This window comes from Cervus canadensis, chromosome 1, assembly GCF_019320065.1.
Source record: "Cervus canadensis isolate Bull #8, Minnesota chromosome 1, ASM1932006v1, whole genome shotgun sequence".
Lineage (NCBI taxonomy): Eukaryota > Metazoa > Chordata > Mammalia > Artiodactyla > Cervidae > Cervus > Cervus canadensis.
In genome coordinates this window covers 34,357,932-34,379,889 of record NC_057386.1, presented here as the reverse complement: position 1 = coordinate 34,379,889, position 21,958 = coordinate 34,357,932, and the positions used below count along the sequence as shown (strand labels likewise).

At 47.3% G+C, this 21,958-nt stretch overlaps 1 protein-coding gene across 1 annotated transcript; it reads left to right on the top strand.

Annotated features, from left to right (window-relative positions):
- The first annotated feature begins 1,628 nt into the window (after positions 1-1,628).
- Positions 1,629-21,459, top strand: DHX33 (DEAH-box helicase 33). The gene is made up of 12 exons (XM_043477202.1): positions 1,629-2,072; positions 4,828-4,988; positions 5,668-5,895; positions 6,052-6,222; positions 8,302-8,487; positions 9,217-9,328; positions 10,654-10,813; positions 10,965-11,053; positions 13,363-13,490; positions 14,019-14,222; positions 15,964-16,050; positions 17,807-21,459. The coding sequence occupies exons 1-12, from the start codon at positions 1,790-1,792 to the stop codon at positions 18,113-18,115; spliced, it is 2,118 nt and encodes a 705-aa protein (XP_043333137.1). The 5' UTR covers positions 1,629-1,789; the 3' UTR covers positions 18,116-21,459.
- The last annotated feature ends 499 nt before the right edge of the window (positions 21,460-21,958 follow it).

Genomic DNA, 21,958 nt, shown 5'->3' with positions numbered 1-21,958 from the left:
TAGTTTGGGGTTGACTTTCTAAATTAATATTTAGGGGAAAGGAATTAAGTCAATTCATCCTTAAATATGGGTTTCCCAGGTGGTGCTAGTAATAAAGAATCTGCCTGCCAATGCAGGAGACACAAGAGATGCGTGTTCAATCTCTAGGTCGGAAAGAGCCCCTGGAGAAGGAAATGGCAACCCACTCCAGTGTTCTTGCCTGGAGAATTCCATGGACAGAGGAGACTGGCAGGCTACAGTCCACGGGGTCACAAAGGGTTAGATATGACTGAGCAACTGAACACACACATTCTTAAATACATATCTGCTATTAGTTCAACATGCACATTTTCAGTAGCTCCTGGTCACTATGCCATCAACAACTAGAGGAAAATTACCTCTGATCTGGAGGAAAGGGGAAGGAGAATTTTTAACAGGTTCACAAACAGGGAAAGTCTCATGGAAATGAGACTTTAGAAGGTGCCTGATGTCTTTAACGTGAGTTGAAGCTTACCATGAATTCTCCGGAAACCGCTTTTCCTGGACACAGAGCAAAGAGCTACTTGCCAGTTTTTCTGTGGCGAATTAGCAAATCCTCTAAGAGTTTTGAATTTAGGAGGGGAAGGAGGAACTAATTATATCCTATTTCCCGCTGGAGTTCTAAATCTTTTCATTGATTGTCATGTGTATGATGAGACGGGGAGTCCTGTAAAGAACTTGAGAGTCTGGCAGGAATAGTCAGGGAAAGGAAGGGTAAAAGATAATTTTAGTTCCATCAGACTTCCTCTTCCCCTGTTTATGTTAGAGGAGCAGATCACCTCCATTGGGATAGCTACTTTCTGAGGAGAATGTATGATTGTCCCAGAATATATCATGCATTTCCTTCTTTTTCTGTAACACAAGATGATCACAAGTATCCTTTTCAACCTTAGGTTACTGTGACATCTGAGTCATCTCAGAGTCTCAGTTTCTTCATCTGTAAAATGGGGATGACATTAGTATCTAGTATATAACATCAGTTGTTTGGAGGACTAAATAATGCAAATGTTTGTGTGTTCCTCACAGGGCTTCTCCGATAGCTCAGTTGGAAAGAAGCCGCCTGCAATGCAGAAGACCCTTGTTGGATTCCTGGGTTGGGACGATCCGCTGGAGAGGGGATAGACTACCCACTCCAGTCTTCTTGGGCTTCCCTTGTGGCTCAGCTGATAAAGAATCCGCCTGCGATGAGGGAGACTTGGGTTCGATCCCTGGGATGGGAAGATCTGGAGAAGGGAAAGGCTACCCGATCCAGTATTCTGGCCTAGAGAATTCCATGAACAGTAGTATAGTCCATGGGATCGCAAAGAGTCAGACACAACTGAACGAGTTTCACTTGTGTATTCCTCATTAATTTTACAAAATTCAACACTTTCTTGAAGAGCGAGTATTATTGTGGCAGAGAAAGGGAAACGTGTGTTTACTGGAAAGAAATAGTGTTAGCAGGACAACAAAACAGACTAGGAACCGTGGTTGCTATGCAGTTAGGTTCCGTGGAACCGTACACACCGTCTTTCACTGTTGTCGCTCCGGATCTTTTTCCCATTGTACCTCAGACTCTGATCTCCCCGCCCTCAGGAAGTGAAAGCCTCGCCACGCTGTCAAGTGCATGCTGGGAGCTGGAGTCCCCCTAAAGGTGAGCCGCGTCGCTGGGAGCCTCTAGCACGTGGCGAGAAGGGGTGGTGCGCACTAGCTGTCTGTTCCCGAGAGCCGCGGGAGCTGCCTGCCCTCGCGTCTCGCGTCGCGGCGCCTCCAGTCGCTGTGCCCTCCCGACATGCCCGAGGAGGCGGGCTTCCCGCCCGCCAAGAAATTCCGGGCGAGCGCCGGGCCTCCGAGCCGCACCGGGTCCTGCCCTCCCGGGCGGCGTGTGGTGATGCTGCTGGCCGCGGGCGGCGGCGGAGGAGGTGGAGGCCGGAGGCAGCAGCCGCCCCTGGCCCAGCCCTCGGCCAGCCCCTACCCCGAGGCCGTGGAGCAGCAGCGCCGGAATCTGCCCATCTTCCAGGCGCGAGGCCAGCTGTTGGCCCAGCTCCGAAACCTGGACAGCGCCGTCCTTATCGGTGAGTAACCGTGTCGGCGGGTCCTTTTTCGCTCCCCGTTCGTTCTCTTGAGAGAACAGCTTTGCTTAGGTGGCTCCTCACCGTCTTTCATCCGTTTCTGCAACAAACCTGACCGCCTATTTCTGTTCGGAGCCAGGAGAGGGGCCTCGGAAGAGAGTCGGACAGTCCCCCTTTCTGGAGGTGCTCACAGTCCGGGCGAGTGACCACACGTTAGGCAAAAACTCGCCTTCTGGGCCGGAAGGGTAGAGGGATGCACCGAAGACTTGGGGGAGTTTAAAAAAGTGGATCTGAGCCGGTCTGGAGGGGACGGCAAGGGGGTGGACCTAGAAAGGCGTTGGACACAGGAGAGAGCCTGCGGTATAAGAGACGAAGTGGAGACGAGACAGTCCAGTCTGAGGGAAGAAGCAGTTTCTGGTGCATTAATTGAGGCAGAGTTGAGGGCCGGGAACCGATTGCAAGGGGCTTTGATCCCCAACGTTTTAAGTAAGAGGAGCCCCTGAAGGACGGAGAGGATGAGCCTCCAAAGAGGAGATCCAGGAGAGCTGATAGTCTAAGGAACAGAGTTGTTAAGAAGAAGGCAGAGATCAAATGCAAAAATGAAGTCCAGTAAGTAGGGACCCAAAAAATGCCCGCTGGATTGGGTGGGAGTTTTTGACTAGGGATGGAGGTGAGCGCTGTTTTGGCAGAGCTGTGGGATGGGAACTGATTTGTCATTGGGCTGGAAGTGAGGAGGTCATGAAGGCAGTGGGAACAGACTTCTGTTTCGAGAAGAAGCAGGGGGACCTAGCGGAACTTGCAGGTCTTCATAGGTTAAGGGGAAGAACTCAGTAGAGAGGGAGGCTGAAGATGGAAAGTGGGCACTAACAGCAGAGATAGAGAGGGAGGCTGAAGATGGAAAGTGGGCACTAACAGCAGAGATGGAGGGTGTGGGGAAAGGGGGCCTTTGGCAACAAGGATTAGAGCTGGCACTGGCCTGGAATAGAAGGAAGGCGGTGCAAGAGGTTAGGGGACTGGAGGAAGGTGGTAAGAATGGGGTAACTGCTGAAGAGCTTGTAGGAGGAGATGAAGGGAGACTGTCTTTGAGGATTTCACTTTTTCTATGAAGTAGGTGCAGGAGCTCTTCTGAGAATGGGACTTACGGGGTCCTTGGGGAGGATGGGAACAGAGGAAAGGGGCTACAAAAACAAGAACAAGGATCAGCCGTGGTGCTGGCACCCAGGTGCATTTGGCCCCATGGCAAACTAAGGTCATTGTCAGCCCAGCTGGATTATTTTATTATAGTGATGCTCAGTTTCTTTATTATTATTATTATTTTTTTTTTTTTTTAGCTGCACAGCGTTTTTGGTTGTGGTGCTCTGGCTTCTCTGGTTGCAGAGCACGGACTCTAGAGCTCCGGTTTAGTAGCTGCGGCCCTTGGGCTTAGTTACTTCACAGCATGTAGGATCCTACTTCCACCAGGGATCGAACTTGCATTCCCTGCCTTGGAAGGCGGATTCTTAACCACCGGACCACCAGGGAAGTCCCCAATGCTCAGTTTCTTGGTGTAGGAGCAGAAGAGATGGGCAGGGAGACTTTGATCGAAGTTTGGGTTTTGCCTGATGAACTCAGTAGGAGAAGTGCAAGATAATCAAGTTCTTCATCCATGATTCGTGTCCAGATCAGGAAGGATGAGCCATAGGGGAGAAAATGGAAGGACGATGGGCCTGTAGGACTCGGTGGGGGGTGGGGGGAGGTAGTGGTAGTCGTGGAGGGAGGGATGCCCAGGCTTACAGTTCTTTGTTCTGGTCAGGTGCTGGGAAGGAAACACAGGAGGGTAGTAATAAGGTTGGGTGCTTACTGTATGTAGTGCTCAGGTACATGAAAGAGACAGGCTTCTGTCCTCCCGGTACTTCTGATGCTGGGCAAACAGAAACGTTTCAACACTCAAACAGTGTAGAGTGATCAGTGATGGAGGAGAGATGAATGAGGCACTAAGGAACACAGAGGCGGGTGCAGCCCTTGGGGAGAAAGTTTGAGGTCTAATTCATCTTGTGGGGTTTGTCACGCAGGCAGTGTGGGAGCAGATACTTCATAATCGAGTGGGCAAAGGCAGAGGGTTTGAAAGGAAGCGGCAGGCTGGGTGAGGAGTCAGCTATGGCTGCAGTGTTGGAACAGATGTCTCTTCATGTCAGTACATTTATATCTCATTTATCCCTTCGAAAAGTAGGACTTTTTATATAACAGCTGTATTTCACTGTATGTCTTTACCAGTTACTATTGCTAACCATTTACATTGTTTCCAAATTTAACTGCCATGAGCAAAGGTGAATAAAACTTTTGAAACTGATTCTTTATGCACATCGTTATTTCCTTAGAGTCAGTTCCTGCAAGTGGAATTGTGGGTCAAGAGTATAAACATTTTAAAGATTTTCCTACTATAGTTTGACCTTCTGATAAGCAATTCCAGTTAACACTCCACTAGCAGTATTCATGGGTGCACATTTTCCCATGACTTTATCAACTTATTTTCTTTCTTTTCTTTCATATTTATTTATTTTATTTTCCTGTGCCAGCTCTTAGTTGCAGCCTCGGGATCTGTAGTTGGGGCATGCAGGATCTAGTTCCCTGACCAGGGATTGAACCCAAGCCCCCTGCATTGGGAGTGCTAGGGAAGTCCCTCGAGTATTTTTCTTATGTCTTTTCCTTCTGACTTTGATCTGTTGGGTTTTTTTGTTGTTGTTGTTCAGGTTTAAATGAGACTTTTCTTCTTTCCTAGGGGAGACAGGCTCGGGGAAGACAACACAGATTCCTCAGTACCTGTACGAAGGGGGGATTGGCCGCCAGGCCATCATTGCTGTGACCCAGCCTCGCCGAGTGGCTGCCATCTCTCTGGCTGCCAGAGTCTCTGATGAGAAGAGAACAGAACTTGGGAAGCTGGTACCTAACTTCTTTTTCACTAACAGTTCTTGGTCCCCAGCACCTCACTCCCCTCCTCCCCTGCCACCTCCCTGACTTTTTTATTTTTCTAAACAAGACTACTTATACATCTCAAGCTTCTTTCTTTCTTTTTTTTTTTTCCCAAGTTTCTTTCTTGCCACAGTTGTTTCAGGCTCAGAGTTCTTTATTAGTTCCTTAGACATCAGAGGGTCTATCAGTCCCATTTGCTTTGCTTTCAAAGTCTGTTGGCAAGTAGAATAAATTAGTTGTTTTCCTTGAGCACTTTTAAGGCTTCAGTAACACTTGCTAGGTCTGTTTGTCTATATATCTTTCTACAAACTTGTAAGCATTTTCCTAGCATATAGGTGGTTATTGAGAATGAGTTCCAGAAGCATATGTAAGTCAGATTTATTTTTGTTCATGCATCTGACTTCAAAACATCTTGGGCATCTTTTCACTTGTGTATGTAGCTTTGCTTGAAGTGGCTGAGGGGAGGGGACTAGTGTTACATTCTTTGCAGAGTTTCTCATCATTGCAGTTGAGGGTGTGTGTCCATGGGAGCAGGGTAGGGTTGGAGTGGGTCATGTTCACTACACTAGCACCAGCGCCTGGCGCCCCTCTGGGTACCCTGGGTGCAGCAGACATGTTGGCTGGATGAATGAGTGGTACCTCTGCACAGGTCGGCTACACGGTGCGCTTCGACGATGTCACCTCTGACGACACCAAGATCAAGTTCCTGACCGATGGCATGCTCTTGCGCGAGGCCATTTTAGACTCCCTGCTCCGGAAGTACAGCTGCATCATTTTGGATGAAGCCCACGAGCGGACTATCCACACAGATGTGCTCTTCGGGGTGGTGAAAGCTGCACAGAAGAGGCGAAAGGAGCTGGGGAAGCTGCCTCTCAAAGTGGGTGCAGCCGTTCTGCTGCGGGACTCGGGGCAAAGGTGCTGGGAGGCTGGGGGGAGAGGAGCACAGCCTCCCAAGCAGCCTTCAGGGTTTGGCAGGGCACAGAAAGCCTGGCCCAAACCTTTCTGCCATCCTCCGCGCCCTTCTCGCCGGCAGGTGATCGTGATGTCAGCCACGATGGACGTGGACCTGTTCTCCCAGTATTTCAACGGAGCCCCTGTCCTCTACCTGGAGGGCCGGCAGCACCCGATCCAGATTTTCTACACCAAGCAGCCCCAGCACGATTACCTGCATGCCGCCCTGGTCTCCGTCTTCCAGATCCACCAGGTAGGCAGTAGGGAGCGGATTCCTGGAAAGGCCTGTTTGACCTTGAAGTCAGCCGTGAGAAGAAAAGCTGCTGGACCAAACTGCTTTGTAAGCTATGTTCTTTAGGTGAATAAGGAATTTCCTTGCCATGTCCCCGTTTTTATACTTTTTTATAGTATCTCTCTTTTCCTCTAAAAAAAAAATTAAACCCCAACCAGCATGTTTCTTCAGCTGAGCTGGAAAACCTCCATGTGTTAGAGCAGTGGCCCGTGTGCATAATGTGATCAGAACCCCCAGTAAGAAGCACATTTTGTGTTGCAACCAGGACACCACATGTAGAACTGAGTAGAAAGGAGTCTTAGGAAATACTGCCTCCTTTTACTCCATGTGATATTCTGTCTCATTGAAAAATAAAAAGTTGGTGTATTAGCCAATAATGGTGTGCAATTTAGAGTTTGCTTTTTTTAAAATGTATTAGAGAAACATTTCAACAGTTTTTTCATTTTAGTAAACATTTATTTAAAAATTTGAGTGTATAACCTCATTTTTTGGTTTAACTTGTATATAATTGACTGTTTTTACCTTCCCATTAACTTTCTGAAAATATCTAGAAGCCAACTTTTTAAAAAATTTTATTTATTTATGTATTTATTTAATTGGCTGCTTCAGGTCTTAGTTGTGGCACACAGCATCTTTGGTCACAGTGCACAGACTTTCTAGTTGTGGCACACAGGCTGATAGTTGCCACTCGCAGACTCAGTTGCCCCGTAGCACGTGGAATCTTATTTCCCCGACCAGGGATCAAACTCATGTCCCCTACATTGAAAGGTGTATTCTTAACTATAGGACCACCAGGGAAGTCCCAGTCAGCCTTGTTTAACTGCCAGAAGCAAACTTGAGATAAGGATATTTTATGAATGATACCTGTGGTGCCCTCAAGTTATGTAATAGCTTTGATGAGTCCTCCTAGTGATGAAGCTTTTATTGTTTTAGATTTTATCCTGTCTCTGTGTGTGTACCTCTGAACATTTGTCTTCTTAACACTGAGCTAAAAAAGTATATGCACACACATAAATACATAGATACGTGTATGCAAACATAGCCATAGTATATATACAGAAAGAAAAAAATGTGGTGGTAGTCACTCAGTCATGTCCGAGTCTTAGTAACCCCATGGACTGTAGCCTCCCAGGCTCCTCTGTCCATGGAATTCTCCAGGCAAGAATACTGGAGTGGGTTGCCATTTCCTTCTCCAGGGGATCTTCCTGAACCAGAAATCAAATCCCGGGTCTCCCACATTGCAGGCAGATTCTTTATTGTCTGAGCCATATTTGCCTTCATTATATGTACATGTACATACAGATATAGGTAGTCGGACATGACAGAGCAACTTGTACACCTTCACAAATACAGATAATTATTGAACATTTTTCAGCTATTTTGCCAAACAGGCACTCTACAATTTAATGTATCTAAACAGACTTCAAAGAAGATTGGGTCAATTGGGTATATGTACTTAACACTTAGATGTTCTTCCCTTCTCAAGGTGAAGGACCCAGTTAAACCTGAGATACCAAGCCCTTGCCCAAGTTCTGGGTGCTTTGGGAGTTTATGAAAGTACATTTGATGGCCTCATTCAATAAGGGTTTCTTTTCCAGACTCTGGCCATTTTCATGGATCAGGGTTTCTCTAAGTTGTCTCCTTTGTCAGCTTCATCTTTCAAGATGATTACGAAAGGAAGGCAGCTCCGGGCAGGTTTTATTTGCTTGTGTGGTTGTGCTTTTTCATGGCATTGTTCTTGTTGCAAAAGCAATCTGGTGATTTCCCTTCAAAATCCCCTTAATTTTTTATTATGTCTCTTTTTTTCCCCTCTTAATTCACTTTTAAACATAGCTGGCTAACTTGAATAAGATGCAGCTGTGCATTTGGTGAAGTTGTTTTTTTCTTCCCCAGGGGTGACACCAATATCTAGGCTCAGTTACGGCTCCAAAGTTAAGAATAACTTGGAAACTTCATTAACAATCATTGTTCTGTTCAGTGCCACCTGCGCATCTGTCAAGGCCCAGTAACCCCAGTAGCCCCGCTCTGCCTTCTCTGTAGGAAGCGCCCTCCTCGCATGACATCCTCGTGTTCCTCACGGGGCAGGAAGAGATCGAAGCCGTGAGTAAGACCTGCCGGGACATCGCCAAGCACCTCCCCGACGGCTGCCCCTCCATGCTGGTCCTTCCGCTCTACGCCTCCCTGCCCTACGCCCAGCAGCTGCGCGTCTTCCAGGGGGCCCCAAAGGTGAGTGCACCCCGTCTCCTGCCCAGGCCCGTCCCTGGGTACCCAGACGGATGCACCAGTGGGGCCTGTGCCCCTGTCAGCGGGCTCCAGATAAGATGTGTGGACAGGGTGCCCAGGTATCTCTCACGAGCTGGAAAGACGCAAGCATGCAATGCAGGGCTGCAGACATGGTTCTCCCATGGTAGGAACAGGGAGACAGTTGTCTGGGGTTGAGGGAGCGATGCCCGCGGAAGCCGGAAGCTCCCTGAGTGACTCTCCTGGGGTCCACAGTAAACAAGCACGTGTCCACCGTATGTTCCCTGGGTACCCCTGCTGTGCCAGCTACTGCGCCAACACCAGACACACACTGTCCCTCATCCTCTCAAGAACCACAAGGCCGGTCTCCATTCCAGTTCAGAGACCCTGAGGCCCCAAGGGGTGAAGTGATAGGTGCCCATGGGGTACAGTAAGTACCGGGCAGGGCCAGGATCCCAAGTCACATCTACTTCCTCCTGGCTCTAATGCCCATCCCACCACCCCTCATCACCTCAAAATAAGCCTTGAAGACTGAAACACCCAGCCCCCCAACCCAACACTGACCCGGCCATCAGTGTTAATAACTGTCCAGATAGCGGAGTCATCTTTTCTTGATCATGAGTGAATTGTGACAGTTAGCGATGAGGAATATGTTTTCAAACTTCTGCATCATACATGTGTCATGTGGCTTTTTGGTTTTCTTCCTCCTTTTAGGGTTATCGCAAAGTGATCATTTCAACCAACATCGCTGAAACCTCCATAACCATTACAGGAATAAAATATGTAGTTGACACGGGCATGGTTAAAGCAAAGAAGTATAACCCTGGTGAGAACTTGTAGCCCCTGACGTCTCTTCTCTGTGTAGTGAGCGGCCCGTGGTCCTGCAGTTTCCCCACCTGAGCGTTTCACGTGTATGAGTACCAGGCACCCCATCCAGCAGGCAGGGCCAGAAAGACACGTGAGGCAGGGAAGAAGAGCCCATCCGTGGCAAACCTGGGGACAGAGGGTCAAGGACCTGGGCAGAGGGACTGAGATTCCATCAGAAGGTGGGCGAGAATGGTGGCTGTCAGGCCAGGGACAGCCCGATACCACATCAGAGGCTTCCTGGGAAATGATGTCGGAGCACGGCTGGTTCAATCCCCAGTCTCCCAGAAAGAAAGCAGGACCCCACCCCCAGCTGGGCCAAGGCACTAGCTGTTTCCCGACTGTGTGCAGTGCGCAGCTTGCTTGAAGTCGTTTTTATTCAGGTCTGTTTTCTACCTTGCTTTATTCCATGGAGGATTTGAGGCAGCTGACATGATAGCTCCCAGGTGTTCACTTCAAATGAACTGCTACGCATTCAAGGATGCTGTGTTTCTTGGGGACCATGTTTGTGAAAGGGCTTGGTTCTCCATACTGTCTGACACCGCGTACACCTTTATCAAGAAAATCAGTCTCGTTTACTCCTAGGTGTAGTGACATGACACCGTCTCTCTTTTATAATAGAGCAGAGCGAGGCTGTAGCCCACAAGGGACTGGAGGCGTTTCATTTTGGGGTCATGATCAGTGGGCGACCAGCCATCCTGGTTTGCTGGAAACTGGGTTTTGGCACTGAAAATGCCACCTCTTGGAGGACCCCTGAGTCCCAGGCCATCCCAGGGGTTGTTTTCAATTGTGACCTAAGGCAAGGCCTCTGAAATCTCGCCTTGGCCACTGCCCCAAGCTCAAGGTCCTTCTGATGCTACAGTCACAGATTTCACATAGTGTTCATGGCGAGGCCTTTTTACCACAAACCAGTCTGGTTACGTGCTTTCTGACATATTGTTGATTAGTCACTAAATGGTGGCCAGCTCTTTGTAATACCATGGACTGTACGCTGCCAGGCTCCTCATGGAATTCTCCAGGCAAGAATACTGGAGTGGGTTGCCATTTCCTCCTCCAGGGCATCTTCCTGACCCAAGGATTGAACCCACATCTCCTGCATTAGCAGGCAGATTCTTTACCACCGAGCCACGAGAGAAGCCCTCTTTCCAATGTAGCCTTGAGTTTTTCTGGACTCATGTATTGTGGAAAGAATCCTGGGTATCCCCAGGAATGCTCCTCATTGTCTACGTTGTAGAAGGAGTTTGTTCACATGATGAGCAGAGTCTGACTTGGCCATTCTCCCACCAGACAGTGGCCTGGAGGTGTTGGCCGTGCAGCGGGTATCAAAGACCCAGGCCTGGCAGCGCACAGGCCGGGCCGGCAGAGAGGACAGCGGCATCTGTTACCGGCTCTACACGGAGGATGAGTTTGAGAAGTTTGAGAAGATGACGGTGCCAGAGATCCAAAGGTAGCCAGTGGGGCTCGCCACCTGCCATCCGTCCCGAGGTCCCGTCGTGCAGCCTGTGTCTCCTCCAACTGCCACTCCTTGGTGGGTGGCTCTGCCTTGCTGGCTGGGGGGTCAGGTGCCCTTGTGAACCATCTGTGTCTCTGTCTTGCAGGTGTAACCTGGCGAGCGTGATGCTGCAGCTCCTTGCCATGAAGGTCCCAAACGTGCTCACCTTTGACTTCATGTCCAAGCCGTCTCCAGGTGAGTGGAGTCTTCGGGGAGGTGGGCGCACAGAAAGGGACCTCCACGGGCTCCACACAGCAGGCCTTCTGGCACTCTCCTTTTTTTATTATTATATTTATTATTTTTGACTGTGCTGGATCTTTGTTGCTGCGCAGGCTTTTCTCTTGTTGCGGCGAGGAGGGCTACCCTCTAGCTGCAGTGACTGGTTTTCTCATTGCAGTGGCTTCTTTTGTTGCAGAGCACAGTCTGTAGTCTGTAGGGCGCGAGGGCTCAGTAGTTGCAGCTCCTAGGCCATCGAGCGCAGGCTCAATAGTTGTGGCGCATGGACTTAGTTGCTGCATGGCGTGTGGGATCATCCTGGAGCAGGGATTGAACCCATGTCTCCTGCATTGGCAGGTGGGTTCTTAACCACTGAGCAATCAGGGAAGCCCCTGGTGACCTGTTGTTTAGTGTACTTGGGGGGAATAATAACCTTAACTCTTAGAGAAGAGTCTCAGAATCATGGAAGAGACCTGTGCTGTTCACACCATGTTGGTGCAGAATCAGGGGCTTCGTGTTGGCACCATCTCCGGTGGGTTCCGTGGCCACAGGAACCAGGGAAGGTAGTCGAGGGGGGTCCACAGGTTACTGCAGCCCCAACGAACTTTGACTTTTGCAAAGGGACTGAATAGATTGTGTTTCTTTGCTTTCAGCTGGAATTTGATGGGTCTCTGCCCTTCACTGGGAATCTCCATGGAGGAAGAAAAAGTAGTTGGGATTCTTTGTCATGGTAGCTTAGCCGTTGGCATCCCTTCAACACATACCATTTTCTTTTTCTTTAAAGTGAAGAAGTGCAATTGGTTAAAAAAAAGTAAACAGTGGATAGGTAGACATGGACCGCCACAATATTCAGCTTCTTAGTTTCCCTCCCTCACAGCCACCCCTGGGGCCATTTCCTAGTGTCTCCTAGAGAAAATCTATGTGGATAAGTACATACAGTCTCTTTTTCAAAACATAAATAGCAACACCCATTCAGTCTGTTCTATACTTTTTTTTTCTATCAATTACTAAATTCCTACATATAAAGGAGGAACAGGGACTTCCCTGGTGGTCCAGTGCTTAAGACTCTGAGCTCCCAGTGCCGGGGTCACAGGTTTAATCCCTGGTCAGGAAACTAAGATCCTGCATTGGCACACAACACCCCCAACCCACCACCACCAAATAGAAGGAGGAACATACATGTCAGGTAGAAGTAGTGAAGCCACACCTGTGTGCCCATTACTGGGGCCGCCAAGCCCTGGGACCGCCCATTCCCACCCCCCTGCCCCTCACCTCCTTCCCACTCCTCCCTCAAGGTCACCGCCCCCCAGGTTTGATCTGTGATTCCCTTGCTTTTCTTGAATATCTATTCCATTCACAAGCATGGTTTTGGTTGGTGTGTTTATGTCTCAATTTTCTGGTGACCTTCGTTTTCATCTGTCATGTTTTGTAAAGTTTACGTTTGATGTATTTTTATCACGTAAATACTGTTCCATTCTATGAATAAGCCAAGATGCATTTTTCCTCCTCCTGGTAGACATTGGCACATTGCTTTTTTCACTTAATATATTTTATAGATCAGTTTTTCTCTGTACATATATATTTATTGCATCCTTAGACATGCATCGTTACGCTTAATAGGTAATATATTTACATAGTTCAAATTAAAAAGGAATTAAAGAGTAAATAGTAAATAGTGTCCTTCTCTCCAGGGGCTCCCAAGGCCCCTGGTGTTTCCATTGTTGTGTGTGTCCATCTGGAGACACAGGTCCCTGTACGAGGTTCAGGTATATCTGAGTGTGAAATTCAGAAGTGTAACTTTGCTGGGCTTCAGATTTGCATACATATCGCCAAATTGCAGGCCACTATTTAGAAGGGGAATTGAGGGTTTCCCTGGTGGCTCGGTAAAGAATCTGCCTGCCAGTGCAGGAGACACAGGTTGGATCCCTGGTCCAGGAAGATCTGACACGCCGCAGAGCAGTTTGGCCTGTGCACCACATCTATTGAGCCTGTGCTCCACAACAAGAGAAGCCACCGCAGTAGAGAAAAGCCCCAAGCAGGAACGAAGACCCAACACAGCCAAAAAATAAACACGTAAAATTATTTTTGGAAAATTAAAAAAGTGAAAAGAGATGAGCTGAAGACAGTGATGTCATGAATAGCTTTGAAAAGTACCTCATGGGGACAGTGTGGTTGCGGTCTTCACTGTGGTTTGACTTAGGCTTGTCACAAATGCGCTGACGTGATGAAGCAGCTGCAGCTCCATCCCGTTTTGAGTGTTTGACTCCTTTTCATGTCTTTCTCTCTAGATCACATCCAGGCGGCCATCGCCCAGCTGGAGCTGCTCGGTGCCCTTGAACAGAGGGATGGCCAGCTCACCCTAACTCCAATGGGAAGAAAGATGGCAGCTTTCCCGCTCGAACCCAAATTTGCCAAAGTAAGTGACACCCTCTTCTCAGTCCCCTCTCTGTACCTTACAGGTCAGCCATCCCACAGGGTCTCCTCAGCCCAGTGCTTCTAGGTTCATCTTCACCTTTTCTCTTAAACGATCATCAACACCTGCTTTGTGTCGAACCTCAACTTACCTTCTGTGTATTTCAAGCTCATATTAAGTCATGTGTGTGTGCATGCTCAGTCATGACCGACTCTCTGCAACCCCCTGGATTGTAGCCCACAGGTTTCTCTGTCCATGCAATTTTCCAGGCAAGAATACTGGAGTGGGTTGCCATTTCCTCCACCAATGAACTCATGAGCCCTACCTATATGGATCATATAAGAAAGGCAGCTATCTGTTCTACAGATGATAATATACAAATAAATATATAAAAAAGCATAACATATATTGTCGTGGTTTTACAAACACCTGCCCCTTTACGCCTTACAAGGGAAGTTGCAGAAGCAATATATGGAAATTCAGAAGCCAGGAAAAAACTGGACTCACACAGTGTTTCATTGTGGTTTGCAGACCATCCTCCTGTCCCCCAAATTCCACTGCACGGAGGAGATACTGACCATTGTCTCCCTGCTCTCCGTGGACAGCGTTCTCTACAACCCTGCATCCCGGCGGGATGAAGTGCAGAGCGTGCGGAAGAAGTTTGTGTCCAGCGAGGGCGATCACCTCACCCTGCTCAATGTCTACCGGACCTTCAAGAACACCGGCGGGAACAAGGTAGGCCTTGTCCTCTTCCTCTTCTCAAACAGGGCCTTCATTTATCAAGAAAATTTTTAAAATAAATAAATATATGGGGGAATTCCCTTTTGGCCTAGTGGTTAGGATTCCAGGCCTTCACTTGCCATGGCCTGGGTTCAATCCTTAGTCGGGAAACTAAGATCCCGCCTGCCAAGTGGCTGCCCTTCCCAAAAGAATCAGTAATTGTGCCATACCATACACGCTTTAACTTTGTGTTTTAATGCAGTCAGTTCTTAATAAAAAGAAAAGCCACTACCTAGGTTTAGTAGTTGTAAACATTTTGCTCTGTTTGCCTCAATTTATTTGTTTATTTTCTCTTGTTGGCCACTCTGCATGGCATGTGGAACTTCCCTGACAAGGGATGGAACCCATGCCTCCTGCAGTGGAAGTGCAGAGACCTAGCCACTGGACCACCAGGGAAGGCCACGTCAGTTTATTTTTAAGGAAATAAATGCTGTGGACACAGCAAGAGCCCCAAGCCGCTCCTCGTGTAGTCCTCCCTGCCTCCTGTAACCACCGTCCTGAAGTGGGTCTGGACCTCCCTGGGCAACACCGTGCCCAGGCATCATATGCTACACGTGCCTCCTCACACTACCCTTTGGCTGCTTATTTCTGCCTCTGACCCCATAGTGCGCATCCCGTCCAGGTCTGCTGTGCACAAGGGGGAGGGTTTCTTGGGAGCCAGTACCCAGGAGTGGACCTGCTGGTCTAGGAGCAGCTGCACCCAGCTTCCCCAGAGTGTCAACACCTCTCTACCCTCCCCAGAGTCGTGCAGAAGAGTTCCCATTTCCACCTGCCTCTCCAAATTTGCTGAAATGACTTTCATTTTTTCCAGGTTGATGGATGTGAAGTAGTTGTTGTTCAATTGCTAAGTCATGTCCAGCTCTGTGACCCCATGGACTGCAGCATTGCAGGCTTCCCTGTCCTTCACCATCTCCCAGAGTTTGCTCAAACTCATGTCCATCAAGTTGGTGATACCATCCAACCATCTCATCCTCTATTGCCCACTTCTCCTGCCTTCAGTCTTTGCCAGCATCAGGGTCTTTTCCAGTGAGTTGGCTCTTTGCATCAGGTGCCAAAGTATTAGAGTTTCAGCTCCAGCATCAGTCCTTCCAGTGAATATTCAGGGTTGATTTCCTGTAGGATTGACTGGTTTGGTCTTCTTGCAGTCCACGGGATTGTCAAGGGTCTTCTCCAGCACTGCAGTTTGAAAGCATCAAATAGCATCTCAGTTATTTGAAACTGTACTGATTTGATTCCTCGAGAGACCAAGAACCTTTGCTTAAGTTTATTGTCATTTGTAGTTAACCTTCTGTGAGTTGTCTGTCCATATCCTTTGTGGCTCTACTGAATTATTGGTCATTTTCTGACTGATTTATAGGTGTTGTTTTTTTTTTTAAGTATATTCTGAAGGTCATCATTCTTTTTCCACTATGGTTTTCATTATGGTTCACGCTTTTTGATATAAAGATATTTTCTTGTATTTACTTTTGGCAACTGCAGTTTAACCTCCGAATTCAAACTATGTTCTAGAAGTTATGCTGCGACTTCCCTGGTGGTCCAGTGGTTAATTCGTGGTCAGAGAACTAAGACCCCAAATGCTGCATGTTACGACTAAAAATTTTTTTTAAATTAAAGAAAAAATTAAAAGTTGTGCTATATTTTTATATCTCTGAAGAAACAAGAGGACTGTGACATCTCTTTTTTTCTCCCTGTTCAGGAATGGTGCAAAGAGAACTTTGTCAACAGCAAGAATATGACGCTAGTAGCTGAAGTCAGAGGACAACTGAGGGACATCTGCATGAAGGTATTTTTCTTCCTGCTGGTCTTTGGGGGGCGAAGCTGTCACCTTTTTCTAGGTGAAAATTCTCAAATTGCTTGTTACTAGTGATTGCAGAAAAACCTCTCATTTTAGGAAAATTTTTAAATAAAGAAGAAAGTAAAATTACCCACAACTCCACCTCTCACCAGTTTGGTCCATTTCATCATGGCTCTGCTTTTCAATGTATTTTTACATGGATAGTTATCAATACATTGTATATATGATTTATATCCAGCTTTTATAAACTTTAACAGTGTTTTCCAATGTTATTGGAATTCTTCCTAAGTTTTTTTAGTGGAAATACCTGTCAATTTTATTCAGTTTACAAAATCAGTGCATACTTGTTACATGTTGATAGAGTGCAGAAAATAGTGATATATATACAGCAGAAACTAACACAACATTGTAAAGCAATTATACTCCAATAATAAAAATAAAATAAGAAAATAGTGATATAGCGTGCAGAAAGTATAAAAGTATAATCCTGCCCCTCCAAAGATAAGCAATAGTCCAGTGTAGATCCTTCTAGAATTTTTCTCTATGTATGTATGTTTTTATTTGTGTGTTATGCATATAGTGGATATATACATTTTCTTTTTAAAAAAAGTTTGATGTACCTTTTTTTTTGCAACTTGTTTTTTTCCACTTGGAGTACCTCTTGAATTTCACTTGTGGGCTGTCTCTCAGTGCCTATATATGTCTATCGTTCTTTTTATTGACTTGGTAGCATTTGGCTCCTGTCTTCACTACAGTTATTTAACCAAGTCCCTAGTGGCAGTCATGTAGATTGTGCTAGAGTGATCATCCTGCTGCACAAACATCTGTGCTCTGGTGCAAAGAATGGACTTCCGGATGGGGAGTTTAGATTCTGATAGACATTGCCAGGCCATCCACCAAAAAGTCTCCTACCAGCTCATATTCCCTCTTAGAGGACATGATGGTTCTGTATTCAGTGACTGTGTGACGCACCATGTTTTACGTCAGAGGTGGGGTAGTTTGTGTTCGCAATCTCCTGTGTTGAGCACTGAGTGTCCTCGTTTTGCTGCTGTGAACAACTCTGTGGTGACCAGACGTCTCTGTGTAAGGCCTCTTCTGAGACAGCCCCCAGTGCAGACCATCCACATGACCCTAGGAGACAGTTGTCACCCTTACCCAGGCCCGTGTCCAATGCCAGCAGCCTATTGTTAGCACTGAAGTAACTTCTTACCAGGCTTCCCAGGTGGCTCAGTGCTAAAGAATCTACCTGCCAAAACAGGAGACTTGGGTTCAATCCCTGGGTTGGGAAGATCCCCTGGAGAAGGAAAAGGCAACCCACTCCAGTATTCTTGCCTGGAGAATCCCATGGACAGAGGAGCCTGGGAGGCTACAGTCTGCAGAGTCACAAAGAGTCGGGCACGACCGAGCGACTGAGCACACAGCTCTTTTCACAGTAGCCTGTTGTGTTCTGTGTTGCATACATGTTTTCACCCCTCTTGTCCTTGAATGGCTTTCCTGCTAGACCATCCCTTGGCTTTGTGAGTTTTCTCATCTTTTACTGACAGTAGAAGTGGCGCTCCTCGACCCGCGCTCACCTCAGGCATCTGAGGCAGCTTCCCAGAGGTCAGCGTCCACCCCGGATGTCAGCCTCCTCTGCGGGCCTTGCACCAGGCCGCGCTGTAGGCAGTGTGGCTCCAGGTACCAGGGGTGGCTGCACAGTGCTCACGTCTGGGTCTTTTCCATGTCTCACTTCCTCCCGAACCAGATGTCCATGCCAATCCTGTCCTCCCGGGGGGACACGGAGAGCATCCGCCGATGCCTGGCGCACAGCCTCTTCATGAGCAGCGCTGAGCTGCAGCCGGACGGGTCCTACGCCACCACGGACACCCACCAGCCAGTGGCCATCCATCCCTCGTCCGTGCTCTTCCACTGCAAGCCGGCCTGCGTCGTGTTCACGGAGCTGCTCTTCACCAACAAGTGCTACATGCGTGACCTGTGCGTTGTGGATGCCGAGTGGCTGTACGAGGCCGCCCCCGACTTCTTCAGGAGGAAGCTGCGGACTGCCAGGACCTGAGCCGCCTGGTGCCCGGAGCCGGGCCGCAGCCGGCCTCGCTGCAACTTCTAGACGTTGGCACCTGCGGAGGCCACGGTGGTTAGGGGTGGGTCATGCCTGGCCTCCAGGAGCTTGAGAGCCTCTTTGTCTACACTCCTCAGACTGAACCACACAGACATGTAGAGGCCTGGGAGACTTCAAAATGATGCTTTGGGTTCTTGGTGGACGACTTTGGGTGACTTCCGTTACTTCTGAGCTGCAGTTTCCTGATCTGCCAAGTGGGAGTGATGATACTTACAGGGTTGGAGTCATGAAGCTCAGAGCAAGTGAAAAGAAAAGTACCCAGAGGTGTGCGTGCCTGTGATAAGCCACGGTGGACTGGGTGCCGAGGTGCTTGGTTGGTGTTACTGCTTATGTACGTGCCATGGATCGGGTACAGCAAAACCCCCAAGTCCTCGAGACTGCAGGGGATGGTCTGGGAGGGGGACCACAAGAGGTCACAGAGCTCTTGACCTTGGATCTTTTTGAACATCTATCTGCATGAAGTTATGTAACAGAAGAGATTAACTTCTGTTTCAATAGGGAGGTGCTGAGCACCTAACCTCACTCCCCAGGGCAGGGAGCTTTCACAGCAAAGAAGTGCTAAGCCCTGTCCCCACCCTGCTTTCAGGGAAGTTCCTGAGTGAAGGTATTTGTATCTTCTGAAGTGGGAAAGCTGATCTTGTGTGTTGTCCTTCAGTCATGTCCAATTCCTTGTGACCCCATGGACTGTAGCACGGCAGGCTTCCCTGTCCTTCACCATCTCATGGAGCTTGCTCAAACTCATGTCCATCGAGTCAGTGATGCCATCCAACCATCTCATCCTCTGTCGTCCCCTTCTCCTCCTGCCTTCAATCTTTCCCTGCATCAGGGTCTTTTTCCAGTGAGTCAGTTCTTCATATCAGCTGGCCAAAGTATTGGAGCTTCTGCTTCAGCATCAGCCCTTCCAGTAAACATCAGGGTTGATTTCAGGTTGTAGTGTGATGGCCTCCAGTATAACCTTCTCTCTCTTTCTGTCTCTGGGCCATAAACCCATGAGCTAAGGGTTGACTGAGCTGAACTTAAGCCATTTCCCTTCTGGCCAGGCCTCTGGGGGTGGGCGGAGGTCAAGCCAGGCAGTCTTGGCTCATCTCCTCCCCTCATCTAATGTTTATATTCTTTTATCTTATTTCCTATTATCTTTTTTCCTTCTTCTTAGGGAGCAGGGAACATCCTGGCTTTGCTGCTGGCACCTCTCTCTCACACTCATTTTCATCATTTGTCTGAGGGGATTAAAGGGTCTCCACAGACTTCCTGTTCTCATATTTTGAGAAGGGAAAAGACACCAAAAGTCCTTCTTAGCTATTTAGTTTGAAAATCGTTGTTGTTTAATAGCTAAGTTGTGTCTGACTCTTTGCAGCTTTGTGGGCTGTGGCTCTCCAGGTTCCTCTGTCCATAGGATTTCCCAGGCAAAAATCCTGGAGTGGGTTGCCATTTCCTCCTCCAGGGCATCTTCCCAACCCAGGAATCAAACCTGAGACTTTCCCCAGAGAATGCTTTGGCCTGGAAAATGCCAAAATTAGCCCTTTTATTGTGCTTAATTGTCTAAACACAATATACAGTATTCTGGTCATTACATACAGTGAATCATACAGCTTTTAAGCAGAGGCCCAAATGGCCTGAGAGACCCTTCAGAGATAACGGATGGTGTCTTCATTTTGGTTCAGTGAGAGCCTGGCGGATAGGAACACCCCCTCCCAGGCCTCATACAGTGGTGTGTGTCAAGTTTGCCTCAGCACCAGCTGTGGGTCTGAGCAGTCAGACTTTTAGCCAGCGTTCCCAGCTATCTGGGCATATGTGAATTCTTCCTGTTAAAAATAGTTACATTAAGGCCAAAGAAGAGTCAACAGATCCTAAATACCCTGTCTTACTAAATTCTTAGATTTTTCTTGTTCTTACCAGTGCTGACTTTCTGAGAAGTTTTTCAGAAAACTTAACTGTATTTTTCTCACTTATTTAAGAGTCCTAGGAGGTGTAGCCTGACTTGGTAAAAGAAATTACTGTATTTTTAATAAAACATTCATCACACTGATAAAACAATATTGGGAGTGGAGAGATGTATTATGTTTCTCGTAATGTTGCATATTATGGTGGCTCAGACAGTAAAGAATCTTCCTGCCATGTGGGAGACCTGGGTTCAATCCCTGGGTTGAGAAGATCCCCTGGAGAAGGGCAAGGCAACCCACTCCAGTATTCTGGCCTAGAGAATCCCCATGGACCGAGGAGCCTGGCAGGCTACAATCCATGGGATCACAAAGACTCAGACACAGCTAACCAACTAAGCACATTCTCTAGGGCAAGTAAAATTTAGCTTTTAATCATTTTTGTGCACCTCAAAGTTCCTGAACTGTTTCAGGAAATGTATTTTTTCTGAGCAGGAGTAAGGGGTAAATAGCTTCTAAATAAATGTAAGTAGCTTCTGTGTTTCTGTACAAAGATATATTTATCACTGTAACATTCTGGTAGAGTTTTGATACAGTAGTTTTTTATCAGGCTTTTTAAAAAGTTAACTTTTCACATAGCTGCTCAGGGATTAAATCAGATTGGAAAAGCCTATCCCTACTCCATGTTACTACAAAGAGATACAAGGTTGTTTATACCTAGCTGCAGGGCACAGATAAGTACACTTTAAACTTTCTAATAAAGTTAAATGTTTCACAGTGATGTTGCAATCTCATCTTGAGCTACTCCTTTCAATCCCTAAAATCTCTGATGGTGTGCCACCTTTTTTTTTTTCCAACCTATGAAATCCATATCTGGGTGAATCACTAGTTCCCTTGAGCACCTTTATGTATTAATAAATAGATGCACTCCAAGCAGATTGCATGCCTCAGATGTTTGTCTTCTGCTTCTAGTAATCATGGAGGGCAGCACAGATCCCATTTACAAGGGGAAGAACTGCCCAACACCCAGTTCTTGGTAGAAACCCTTCCTTAATGTTGCGTCTCTGCTAGGAATAAAGAGATGCCAGAAGGGAGACAAGTTTGTGCTCTGTGAAAGAACTGATTATGTACTGTGATGCATAAATCCATTTAATCCAGCTCTCAAGAAAACTTGTGGCCAGACATTTAAGATACCATTCCTTGTGAATATAAAGAAACACAGCACCTGTGGGGAAGGAAGAGTTTTCTTATATTTTATTTGATCAGAATATTATAACTTGCAGGGAAAAGCTCAGTTCAGATTTATGTTGTGTTTTGAGACTCTTTTCTTATTCAAACAGGAAGGGATCTGTGGAAGTATCAGCATTTGCACATGACTCAAACCCATTAAAGGTGAATCTAGTACATATTGTGTGTGGCTTCTTTCTTGGGTCTCCTTTCCCTTATTCACAGAATGCTGTTTAGAATATATTAATATTAGTCATATCTTTACCACTGATTTGGAAAGATTTATTTTCTTGGTACCTTATAATATTTTATGGTTCCTGGTAAAGTAGCAACATTGGTTCTTAACCTAAATCTAATGTAAGCCGTGGCTTCTTGCCCCCTGAAAAATAACGTTCCATCAGAACCTGGGTGTAAGGTTGGAGGGCTGCAAGAATTAACCAGGCATCTTGCCTTCAGGAGCTCCAGGTCTGATGGGAGTAAGGGGCAGTTGTCAGGTAAACGAGCGATGCCAGGAGGTTTCTGCTGAGAAAAGAATGAAGTACAGGGATCTGGTCACAGAGGCATGAGTTCTGGTTTTTCAGGGAAAAGAGGAGGAAGAGCCAGGAAGGCCTTACATAGGAGATGACCTCAGAGGCTGGTTTTGGGAGTCAAAGGCAGCAAGAGTGCATTCCACGAA